The sequence below is a fragment of the Sturnira hondurensis genome, unplaced genomic scaffold (genome assembly GCF_014824575.4).
Source record: "Sturnira hondurensis isolate 20B ecotype Veracruz unplaced genomic scaffold, ASM1482457v3 Scaffold0016273, whole genome shotgun sequence".
NCBI classification, from domain to species: Eukaryota; Metazoa; Chordata; class Mammalia; order Chiroptera; family Phyllostomidae; genus Sturnira; species Sturnira hondurensis.
Window position 1 is genome coordinate 491,356 of NW_028088904.1, and position 13,031 is coordinate 504,386.

Sequence of the window (13,031 nt, forward strand, 5' to 3'; positions counted from 1 at the left end):
TGCCCAGTGTCCACTAAATTGTGTGTGCACCTTGGTCGGAATTTGGTTTTCTTGTGTATGTGTGGTTTTATTTTGGGCCTTCCTGTTTTGTGTCATTTGTCTCTGTATCTGGCTTTAACGGTATTTTGATTTGCGTAGCTTTATAAATTTTGTAATCAGGTAGTGTTATTTCTTCAACTTCTTTTTGGTTATTGTAGGTCCTTTGCATTTTCATATGTTTTGGGTTTTTTTTTCAATTTCTGAAAAGAAAGGCTGTGTTGATTTTAATATATAAATTTGGGGTGAGTTCAGCCAAGATGGAGGCATAGGTGGAAACACTGTGCCCCCTCCCACAACTAAATTTAAAGAAAGCGAAGTTTGAGAAACAAAGACACAGCCAAAACAGTGAAAATTGAACTGTATGGATCCGACAACAACGAACCACTGAGCCAGACTGGTAAGAGGGGTGGAGTCAGTGGCGGAGCAGGGTCAGGCTGGAAAGATCCTTCTGCCCGACTGACCCAGGAGCAGAGGTGGAGGCAGTTGGTGGATCCCAGGCATGGGGTGGAGCCGGGCGGACCCAGTGAGGGTGCAGGGCGGCTGGCTGACTGTGGTCACAGATTTGCGCGTAGATAAACCAAGAGAATGAGCGAACACTGAGACAGACCACTCGGGCTAGGGCCCCGGCGACTGGAATTAGAGCCTGAAAGCACCAACTGGAAAGACTTTCTTGGGGTCGAGGGCCTGGGAGCCTCTCCCAGGCCCACAGAGATTTTGTTGGAGAGACCCACAGGGTGCTGGAGAGTACTCAGGCCCACACACCCGGGAACCAGCACCAGAGGGGTCCAAGTTGCTTGTGGGAAGTCGCAAAGGGGACAGAAATCTGAGAGAGAGCAGAGTGTAGCAAAGCGGCATTTTTTCCCCTCTCTGACCCCGCCCCTACATACAGCATCACAACCCAGAGACTGGGTTCCCCCTCCCTGGTGAACACCTAAGGCTCCACTCCTCGTACATAACAGGTGCAAACAGACCAAAACATTATGGCTCAAGAAGAACTCAAAGCCCCAGAGCCTATAATTGTAAGTGACTAAGAAATAGCCAGCCTTTCAGATGCACAGTTCAAAATACTGGTGATCAGGATGCTCACAGAATTGGTTAATTTTAGCCACAAATTAGAGGAACATATGAAGGCTAAACTGATTGAAATAAAGGGAAATGCACAGGAAACCAATAGTGATGGAAAGGAAACTGGGACTCAAACCAAGGGAGTGGACCAGAAGGAAGAAACAACCAAACAGAAAAGAAGGAAGAAACAAGAATTCAAAAAAAGTGAGGAGAGGCCTAGGAACCTCCAGGACATCTGTAAACGTTCCAACATCGGAATTATAGGGGTAGCAGAAGAGGAAGAGGAACAGCCACAAGTGGAAAACTTATTTCAACAAATAATAAAGGAGAATTTCCCCAATCTGTCAATGGAAATAGACTTCCAGGAAATCCAGGCAGCTCAGAGAGTCCCAAAGAAGTTGGACCAAGAAGGAGCACACCAAGGCACATCAGAATTACATTAGCCAAGATTCAAATGAAGGAGAGAATCCTAGAAGCAGCAAGAGATAAGGAGACAGTTACCTACAAAGGAGTTCCCATCAGACTGTCAGCTGATTTCTCAAAGGAGACCTTACAGGCAAGAAGGGGCTGAAAGAAGTATTCCAAGTCATGAAATCCAAAGACCTATAGCCAAGATTGCTGTATCTAGCAAAGCTTTCATTTAGAATGGAAGGACAGGTAAAGTGCTTCTCAGATAAGGTCAAATTCAAGGACTTCATCATCACCAAGCTCTTATTATATGATATGTTAAAGGGACTTATCTAAGAAAAAGAGAAAAAATAGGAACAGTGAAAGGACAGCAAACTCACAGTTATTAACAACCACACCTAAAACAAAAGCAAACCAAGAGGACAGCAGGATCAGGAGCAGAACCATGGAAATGGAGATCCCATGGAGGGTTAGCAATAGGGAAGTGGGAGGAGAAGGGGGAGAAGGTTTAGAGAATAAGTAGCATAGACGGTAGGTAGAAAATAGACAGGGGAGAGGGCAGGAATAGTATTGGAAATGTAGAAGCTAAAGAAATTGTGACACATGGACATGAAGTAAAGGAGAGGAATGGGGGATGTGTAGGGTGGAGGGGAGTGAAGTGGGGAAAGTGGACAACTAATGACATAATCAATAAAATATATTTAAATATATATAAATTGGGATAATTTACATGTTATCCACACTGAGCTTTCAAATCTATGAATGTGTTGTTTCTTCAGTTATTTAGGTCTTCTTTAGTTTATCTCAGCATTGCCTTTTCTGTTTTTAGCATTCAGATCTTTTGCATATTTTTGTTAGATATATCTCTAAGTATTCATATTCTACTGCTATTATAATCATGGTTTTTAATACCAGTTTCTTATTGTTCATCTCTAGTATGTAGAAATATGATCGAGTTTTACGCATTGATCTTATACGTTATAATATTGTTAAATTTATTAATTCTTACAGCTTTTTTTTAGATTCCATCAGATTTCCTACATAGATGACCATGTCTGTGAATAAAATAGTGATATCTGTTGTGGATTTTGTAGCTGAATTTTGTTTTGTTTTGTTTTGTCTTGTTTTGTTCTTGGTCTTACCACACTGACTGGAGCCTCCAGGATAATGTTAAATGGAAGTGCTGTCCCCTTTCTTGGGGCAAGAGCAGTGGGCCTTGTTCGGTGTCACATTAGTTGTAGGGATTTTCGTAGATGCCATTTATCCAGTTGAAAGCGTCCTCTTCTGTTCCTAGTAGACTGAGAGTTTTTATTAGGAATTAACTTATTTTTTCAAGTGTTGTTTCTGCATCTATTTATGTGATCACAAACTTTTTGTCTTTGTTAATATGATGGATCACATTGATTGACTTTATTTTCATTTTTAATTATTTATTTTACATTTTTTATCGTTCAAGTACAGTTGTCTCCATTCTCCCCCACCACTCCCCCGCTCCCCAGCTGTCCCCACCTGCCACCCTCGAACCTTCCTCCCTTTACATTGATTGATTTTAAAATGTCAAACCAACCATGAATTCTTAGGATGACCTGTCTTGGTCATAATGTATTTTTCTTTTTCTATGTTCTTGGACAAGGTGTGTTGCATTTTTGTATCTACATTCATGAAGGATATTATTCTTTTGTTTGTTTATTTGTTTTCCTGTTATGTTTTTGGTTTTGTCATCAGAGTAATATCAATCTTATAAGAGTTGGCAATTGATATTATTTCTTCCTTAAATTGTTTGATAGAATTTACCACTGAAGTTATCTGGGCCTGTGTATTTTCACTGGGGGAAGGTTTTTAACTAAAAGCTCAATACATAATAAGGCTGTTCAGTCATCTGTTTCTGACTGAGCGAGCTTTAGTAGTTTGCGTCTTTCCAGGAATTTGATAAAATTATATATTTCAGACATTGTCAAATTTATTGGTATAAAGTTCATAATTCCTTTATGAGTCTCTTTACATCAGCAACATAGTGAGGTGAGCTCTCACATTTCTAATATGACTAATTTGTTTCTTCTCTTCTTTCCTAACCAATCTGTCTAGAAGTTTGTCAATTTTACTCATTTTCTCTAAAAAGCAGTGTTTGGTCTCAGTGTTTTTATTCTTTTTCTGTTTTATTGATATCTGCTTAGATCTTTATTTTCTTCTGTTTACACTGATATTTATCTGCTCCTCTTTTTCTGTGTTCTTAAGATGGAAGCTGAGGTCATTGATTTGAGACTTGTCTCCTTTTCAAACACAGACATGTGTCTAAGTTTCTCCAATGTATTCCTTTAATGAAATTCAACAGATTTTCATATGTTGTATTTTAATTTCCAGTGAGTTCAAAATGCTTGCTGTTTTCCCTTTTAATTTCTTTTATGAACAAAAAACATGAATTATGTATTTAGAAGCATGTTTTTTAGTTCCAAATATTTACTTCCAAAGATACCTGTTACTGATTTCTAATCCTAAACTATTTTGGTTAGAGAACATACTTTGTATGATGTGAAAAGTTTTAAATTTATTCAGACTGTTTTATGGAATCAAAAATTTTCTCTCTAGGTAAATGACTCATGTGTACTTGAAAATAATGTGTACTTGGCTGTTCTGGATAATGTCAATTAAGTAAATTTTGTGTTTTGTTTAGGGGTTTCATATTCATACTGATTTTATATGTCTTGCTGTATCATTCATTGAGAAAAGAAATTGAAATCTTTAATTATAATTTTTTTAATATTTTATTTATTTATTTTTAGAGAGGGGGGAAGGGAAGGAGAAAGTGGGAGAGAAACATCAATGTGTGGTTGCCTCTCATGTATCCCCTACTGGGGAACCTGGCCTGCAACCCAGGCACGTGCCCTGACTGGGAATCGAACCAGCAACCCTTTGCTTCACAGGCCCATGCTCATTCCACTGAGCTACACCAGCCAGGGCTAATTATAATTTTTGATTTGCCTGTTTCTTTATATGTTACATTTCAAAACATACGGTACACAAACATCAAATGCAATGAATATAGTCTGGGTAGGAAATTACTGGTACTCACATTATTTCAAGTGGCCTCAGAGGATATCTCTCTGATTTATCTTGTAATGTAGGCTCTTTGTTTCATCATTTTTATATAAAAAAGAAACTTTTACATGCTACATTTTATTGTTTTATCATTTATCTAATGCATGTTATTGTTTTTCTTGGCAGCTTCTATCTTTTTGAAACAGGCATTTGAAGGAGAATACCCTAAATTGCTGCGTCTTTTTAATGATTTATGGAAACGTCTTCAACAGTACAGCCAAAATATTCAAGGAAAATTTAATGTAACTGGAGCCACAGACCTTTATGTTGACCTACAGCACATGGAAGATGATGCACAAGACATATTCATACCAAAAAAGCCAGATTATGAGTATGTTTGTTTAATCAAACCTGTTTGTTGGCATGTTAAGGATTTGTTTTAACATAATCTTATGCCAGGATAGGTTCTTAGTCTGGTAGAAAAAAGACCTGAATATACTCAAATTTAAACCTGAAAAATCTCATAGACCACTCATATTTAGGAACCACATTGGAAAACAACACACATCTCACTAAGTTTAAAGCAGCCAACTTTTCCTCCTATATTGAAAGAGTATTATTTTCAGTATTTTATTTGCATACCAAATCAATTGATTTGCATATCTTTAAACACTAGAATCAGAGTTTGGAGGAGACTGCCTCAGATAACAGATTATCATCTACCTTGTAAGAATAATTACAAGAGTCTCTCATAATTTGGAGACTAAATTTAGAATCAGTGTTATAGTGAGGAGGCTGGCTCAGATAACAGATTATCACCTACCTTGTAAGAAAAATGTTGGATAGATTCCCGAGTAGTATTTAAATGTTTGTTTCTCTTTCACTTTTGAAAAAAATACTTATAGTTGAATTGTATCCTTTGCACTAAGTAGCTCTGACTGGTAAAATATAGGAAGTAGAAATTCTGACTGGCAAAATAAGGGGACGTGAGTAGACTAGAATGATAGGATGAGTCTATATATTATTTTCTTTCTTTCTTTCTTTCTTTCTTTCTTTCTTTCTTTCTTTCTTTCTTTCTTTCTTTCTTTCTTTCAGATTTTATTTATTAATTTATCTTTAGAGGGGAAGGAGAGAGGGAGAGAAACATCAATGTATGGTTGCCTTTCATGCGTCCCCTGCTGGGAGTTGGCCTGCAGGGAACCGGCCTGCAACCCAGGCATGTGCCCTGACTGGGATTCAACCGCGATCCTCTGGTTCGCAGGCCTGTGCTCAATCCACTGAACTACGCCAGCCAGGGCTATTTTCTTTCTTTTTCTTTTCCTTTCTTTCTTTTCCCCCCTCCCCTCCCCTCCCCTCCCCTCCCCTCCCCTCCCCTCNCCTCCCCTCCCCTCCCCTCCCCCCCCTCCTCTCCTCTCCTTTCTTCATTGAAGCTGGGGACAGTGAAACAAGGAAGGGCTTAGGATAGAAGAAACAACAGGAGAGTCTAGGCTGGGCTGCCCTAGCCCACAGAAAAGACAGGGAAAAGGGGTCCTTGAAGACAGGTTTAGGGGGTTAGCCTGGGTCAAGCTGCCTCTGCCAGTTGCTCCCCTGGTTGCAAGTCTCGATGGGACTTTTAGAGTTTAAGAGACGCAAGCCTGAGAGGGAAGAAAGACACTGGTGTGTTCCTGGGAAGGGAGAGGGCTGTATTGTTTTCTCCAATAACTTTGTTATGCAAAACATAGTAGAGAAGGACTAATAAATGGAAGAGGGGAGGAGAGGACTGAACCCATGTGTTGATCTACAAAGATCAAATAATATATTAGTTTTTTCAAAAATATATAATAACATGCTATATGATTCTATTATGATTCTATTTCTGTTTTAGTCTTTAAAATCAATATGCTTACTTTTAAAAACACCTGGAAATATACACAGCAAATCGTAAGAATGATTTATCTCTAGGAGGCAGAGTTTTTATTTTGTATTTTCTGTTTTCCTCTATTTAAATTCAATAGAGGAAAAAAATCCCAGTGTTTTTGGCTAATGGGATGTCATTGTCACCTTTTGGAGACTAAATTTAGTAAAGTAATTGGTGAGGAAGAAGACCTATGACTCATATTTCAGGACCCCCCCAAATCATGAGTTTAAATGCAATGGGTTTTAAATATTCTTTTGAACCCTGGTGGGTGAGGCTCAGTTAGTTGGAGTATCATCCTGTACACCAAAGGTCATTGGATATAAGGAAGACTGGAGAAATCAAGGCAAAGATTGGATTACAGAATCATTGTTTGTGTGCTCTTGGGGATTAATACTCCAGGGATATTACTTCCTGTATTTAAAAGGTGCTAACACATAAAAATAGACAGGGCTGGTTTAAATTTATCTAAAGAAGTTACAGGCCTGGAACACGACTACTCACCATGACCAGCCCAGTTAAGAATTTATGATCAGATTACCCCGGGGGGTTACTTTCCATAGAACCCCACTTTTCAATCCACAGGCCCCAACTTCCAACCAGAGGGCTGACTTTCTGGGGGGAGGAGAGCCTCAGCATTTCTTATCCTGCCCTCAGCTGCCTATAGTTGAGGCTTAATTCAGGCAAATGAGATCAAGAGGTGGGTGCTCCCATATTGTGCCTGGGTACCACTCAGGAGCGGCATTTCTGCCTTGTTGTGGCTCCCTGAAAATACTCAAGTCCCACCCAATAAACCTTCCCTTGGCTTTTTAAATGGGGTTCCATGCCAGGAAATGCATGCTAAGGGGACCCCAGGCTGCTGGAGAATGGGTCATGTTAAAGAAATTGAGTTTCTGTGCAGTTACAAAATTTATTTTAAAACAGCAATCTACATATTGACGAAGCTCAACAAAATTGAAGCAGGATTAACTCAAAAAGACTATAAATAGGTACATCGTATTCCATATTTAACCCATTTAACATTATTTATTTATTTTGCATCACTTTCATTAACATGTAAACTTTGAAGACAGAGGATTTTCTAACCCACTTCACTATTACATTTTCTGCACCTAGGAAGTACCTGGTAAATTATGAAGGCCAGGAATTTGTGAGAGGGAAGGAAATAAAGGATGGTAGGGGTGTGGAAAGTGTTCCAAAACTTGGAGATTTTAGAGTTGGAGTTTGAAAGATTTAGAGTTTTAGAGTTCAAAAGGTTGACTCAGACATGGAGGATCCTTAGTACAGCTAAAATAAAAGTTAGGTAGACTTCTGACATGAGACAGAAAAAAGTTAGAAAAGTTACTTGTTTTGACATTGTTGCCACCAAGGATCCTCACAGCACTGGAGCACAGGAAGAATGTTAATTCCTTACAATTCAGTGCTGAAATTTCTGGGGAAGTCGGCAGAAGCAGCTTCTCTTTCTCCTTTCTTCTTCCTTTTCTTCTTTCTTTTTCCTTCTTCCTTTCTAATTTCCTCTTCCATTGTCTTCTTTTCTTCTTCCTGTCTTCTTCTGTCTTCTTCAAATTTATTGGGTTGACACTGGTTAAAAAATTATATAGGTTTCAGGAGTACAATTTTATAATACATCATCTTTATACTGTATTGTGTGCGTAAAGAAGCTTCTTAAGTCTAGTAAATGACAGGAGGAAAGATAGACAAGACGTGGACTTCAACAGAGGATTGCTCCTGACAGATTTAGGTACTAGTTCTTTACTTTTCCCACTGGGGCCTTTCTGTCGTCATCTGTTCTAGAAGTTACAGTTACCACTTTACCTGCCGCATTGTTTTACTACAGTGTAAAGCATTTTAAATCTGTATCTTCCCAGTACGTAACAGAGGTCTCGTATGTGCATTCCTACTAAATGTGTGCTAACTTCTTGAATGAGAAGGTATTAAAAGATAACTATGGAATTATGATGTAGGAGCCAGGAGCATTCCAATTTCTAGGTCTTGTCAGTTGATCAGAAAGGGTGGGAGGGAAAAAGCCAGGTCTTATATATGTGGACGAGCAGGTCTGTCATTTTCAGGGTTAATATTTAGGATGAAGAGGGGTTTATTTTTTAAAAGAGGAAAGAAAAAGACAGTGGTAGGTCAAAACAGAAAAGTGGTAGGGCTGGCAAAAGGTTCATAAACAGGGGTGATATGAGAAGATACGGAGTTAATAGGATTAAGAAAGCAGAGCTGGAAATAATGATTATAGAAATTTGAGATTAATTGTCAAAGGAAAACTCTAAGACCCAATAATTGGATTGTTAAATGAAAATCAATACAAATAATTGAAGACATGGGGAGAGTAAGGAAGAAAGAATATTTAGTAGGTTAAGTTTTGGTTTGTGAAGAATATTGTAAAATTAATTAGCTTAGAACTCCAATTGTGTGTATTTATGTAATTGTAGAACTTTAACAAAATATGTTTTATTTTTGTCCTCATTCTTGATAATAACAATTTTGGCATGGGAAGATTGATAAGAGCCTAGTCCTGTATGTGTACTTCCCTCTCAGTCTGTGAGCCTTATGGGCTATGGCAGCTATGAGTGAAAAGGGTTGAGCTAGCACAGTAATTTTCAACCATGTGCTGCAAGAATTTTTAAAACATTCCATATATGACTATAGAGTCCAAGGGCACTGACCTCTTTTCCTTTAGAAAAGGGAATTAAAAACTGACAACAGACTACATAATAATAGCTGTCAAATGTTTTATGGTCTCAAACCATAAAAATATAGTTCATATAATGGAGCTGCATTTTATTGATCACATCACATAATAAGATTGCATCTGATTGGTTAATTCTTAGTAACAGAATTCCTTAATACAAGTCTAAGCACCTGATTTTTTTAAAAAGTCACTTTTGAGCAAAAAGGGTAGGTAATTACTATTTTTATTATTTTTTTGTAAATCAATCAAAAGTATACCTATTTTTTATCAGATTAGCAAAAAAAAGTACATTTTTGGGTGTGCCACAGAATTTTAGTAATTAGTTTATATGTTCCACGAGATAAAAAAGGTTGGCAATCACTGAGCTAGTGAAACAGGTCTCTCCAGACCTGATCCTGTATAAAGACGGGATTTGCTAACTAAAGGCAGAGTCCCCATAGAATTAAGGTTTTACAATGTTATTCTTTGAGTTTTAAATGACAGACTTACTCCAGTAGGTACTGCTGAATATAATATTATGTATGGTAATTTAGGTATAAATTAAAATGTTTAGTCCTTAAAAAATTTAATTACAAAATGCATTTGTAACAATAATTATTTATTTGTTTGTTTGTTTTAAGGATTTTTAAAATTTTTATTTGGTGTGGATTTTTTAAAGTACATTTTATTGATTATGCTATTACAGTTGCCCCACTTTGCCCCTTTCTTACCCCACACCCGCCTTCCCTCCAGCGATTCCCACCCTTAGTTCATGTCCGTGGGTAGGGCATTTGATTCTGTGGCTTCTCCAGTTTCTATACTGCCCTTAGCTTCCCTGTTTATTTTGTACCTATCCTTTATGCTTCTTTATTCCCTGTACTGTTTTCCCCATTTTCCTCTCCCCCCTCCACTGATATCCCTCCAAATGATCTCCATGTCTATGATTCTGTTCCTGTTCTACTTGTTTGCTTAGGTTTTTTTTTTTTTGTTTTAGTTTTAATTTTTAGGTTCAGTTGTTGATAGTTGTGAGTTTGTTGTCATTTTAGTGTTCGTAATTTTGATCTTCTTTTTCTTAGATAAGTTCCTTTAACATTTCATATATAAGGGCTTGATGATGATGAACTCTTTTAACTTATCTGGGAAGCACTTTATCTGCCCTTGCATTCTAAATGGTAGCTTTGCTGGATACTCTGAACACTTCTTGCTAACCCCTCTCTTCTAGCCTGCAAGGTTTCTTTTGAGAAATCAGCTGATAGTCTTATGGGAACTCCTTTGTAGGTAACTGTCTCCTTTTCTCTTGCTGCTTTTTAAAAAAACTTAATTGTTTTATTTTATTTTTTATTTGTTTATTTAATTTAATTCTTGTTCAAGTACAGTTTTCTGTCTTATATTCCCAGCCCTGCCCCCCCATTCTCTCTTTATCTTTAAACTTTGGCCTTTTGTATACACTTTTAAATAATTTTTTTTCTTTTTCTGCATATAGAGTTACACTTTACTTAAGAGATACTTTTTAAGAAAGGTACTTACAGCCTAATATAATAGCACTTAGTTATATATAATTTAAGTTAATTTTCAATAAATTGTGTTCCCACAGTCCAGAAAAGGCGTTAAAAGACTCACTACAGCCCTATGAGGCTGCTTATCTATCAAAATCTTTATCTCGACTTTTTGATCCTATCAACTTGGTTTTCCCTCCTGGTGGTCGTAATCCTCCTTCTTCGGATGAATTGGATGGTATTATTAAAACTATAGGAAGGTATGTATTTTTTAATATAATGGCATGTTACTAAAATATCTGTTAAGTTTATTAGTCATGTATGATTGCAGTATATTTTTAATTTATTGCAAATTATTCAAGTAATTAGTCCTATAATTAAGAGTTTTTGCAGTGAGTGAATACACCTAAAGTAAGTACTTGAGATTCTAATTAACAAAATCATTTAAATACAATCTGGAAACTTTGTCATGATTATTTTGGCAATGATACAAAGTAAAACTAGTTCTTTATATCATAATAAATTTCTAGTACTATACTCCTGAGTTCCCTTATTATTCCCTCTATTAGTTTTTAATTCTTATTTCTATGAGATAGAAATATCTGCATAGCAGGAGGTGAGTGGCAGGCAAGGGAGTGAAGCTTCGCTCACAATAGCACCTGAGCTCTGTCTCCTGTCTCTCCAACTCCCCCTATCCCTAGAAAAATTGTCTTCCGTGAAACTGGTCCCTGGTACCAAAAAGGCTGGGGACTGCTGCTGTAGAACACCCAAAGAATAACCCCGTCACCCTCTGCCAGGCCAGTCCAGTCTTAGGCTGGGCCCTGGAATTTCTTCTTCCATCTAAAATCCATCCAAAATACCGTCCTTTGGGAAATGCACGCAGTTGCAGCACTGCTATCCAGGCATCTTTGATGAACAAGAGCCAGAGAGCCAGTCTCTGCCCTCTTTTTATTTTAAATCTTATGGCTCATAATTCCCTGCACTCCAGAGGCATTCAGCTTCTCAGTCAGTCCCAGTCTAGGCTGTTTACCATTGCCCTGGGAGACCTCCTCCCACTTCCCCTCCTTACTCCTCCCCAGTGATCTGATCAGATCTCTCTGTATCAATTATACTGTTGCCTTTAGATATTTACAGCTGCCCAAATCAATTTGCAGTTATGACTGTCTCAGGTCCTGCCATAGCTAATAAATTGTCATAACAGCAGGTCTTTACATTTGTTGATAAACACTTTGAGGAGTAAAACTAGTAGTTAGTCAATATAGGACCAAGGTATAGAAATGTCTAGATTCTTTTATACTACAAGTTTGAAGGTGGTGATTCTGTGGCATGTCAGAATAAGACTACAAAGTCGCAGATATAATATACATAAGCTTCTCTCCAGCTGCAAATGTACCTTAACATTGTCTAAATTACCCAGCATCTTGATCTTAAGTCTCTCTACAATTATCTTGACTTTCCAAAGTTCTGACTCAAGATTTTTTTAACCCTAATGTGTTCATCTGTTTAGCTTGGTAGCAATAAAAATAGTCCTGGCTTCAACTTGTTCTCTTTGACCTTCTTATAGGAATATTAAAGGGGCATCCCTCTCATTCCTCTATGTAGCTTGACAGTGCTGTAATCAGATATAATGTGGACCTTAAAGAAGCATACTTATTCCATTGTTTAAAAGTGAACATTAAAGAAATTATGTCTCACTATTATATGAGATCTGTCTGGAAAAAGTATGTTAATAATAAATACAATGAAAATGGTTTGTGCAAAATCAATGTAACGTGGCAGCCAGGGAGAGTGGACTGGAATGTGCATGTGTGAACAATGATAACTTCACTGTACTAGTCAGTGGGGGTGGTAGATGCTGGTGAGTGAGCATGTGCACTGTGTGGCTGTTGCATCAAAATGACTGAGCGAGTAGAGCATGAATCTACATCAAATTTGCATTAAACTTGAGCATTCATTCGTGGAAATTATTTGGATGATTCAGAAGGCCACAGCTATGGGCAACTGGTGATTGGGCAGCTTCATCGTGACATCCTGTCTGCTCCTCACATCTTGTGCAGTTTTTTGGTGAAACATCAAATCCCCAGGTGACTCAGCCCCTCTATAGCCCCTCTGGTGCCCTTCAACTTCTGGCTTTTCCCAAAACTAAAATCACCTCTGAAAAGGAAGAGAGTTCAGACAATCAGTGTGATTCAGGAAAATATGACAGGGCAGCTGATGGCAATTGGGAGAACTGTGTGAGATCCCAAAGTGCTTACTTTGAAGGGGACTGAGGCATCATTGTCCTACGTACAATGTTTCTTATATCTTGTATCTTCTTCAGTAAATGTCTGTATTTTCCATATTACATGGCTGGATACTTTCTGCACAGACCTCTGGAGGATATTCTGTCACCCATAGTCTGCACTAATGTTGTTTC

General features: G+C 37.8%; 1 protein-coding gene across 1 annotated transcript in view; it reads left to right on the plus strand.

Moving 5' to 3' along the window:
* Positions 1–13,031, plus strand: part of COG5 (component of oligomeric golgi complex 5) — a 385,812-nt gene that overhangs the window by 280,003 nt on the left and 92,778 nt on the right. Inside the window, exons 12-13 of the mRNA XM_037065860.1 lie at positions 4,735–4,939; positions 10,714–10,875. Coding sequence (XP_036921755.1) covers positions 4,735–4,939; positions 10,714–10,875 — 367 coding nt within the window. The remainder of the gene's footprint in view (positions 1–4,734; positions 4,940–10,713; positions 10,876–13,031) is intronic.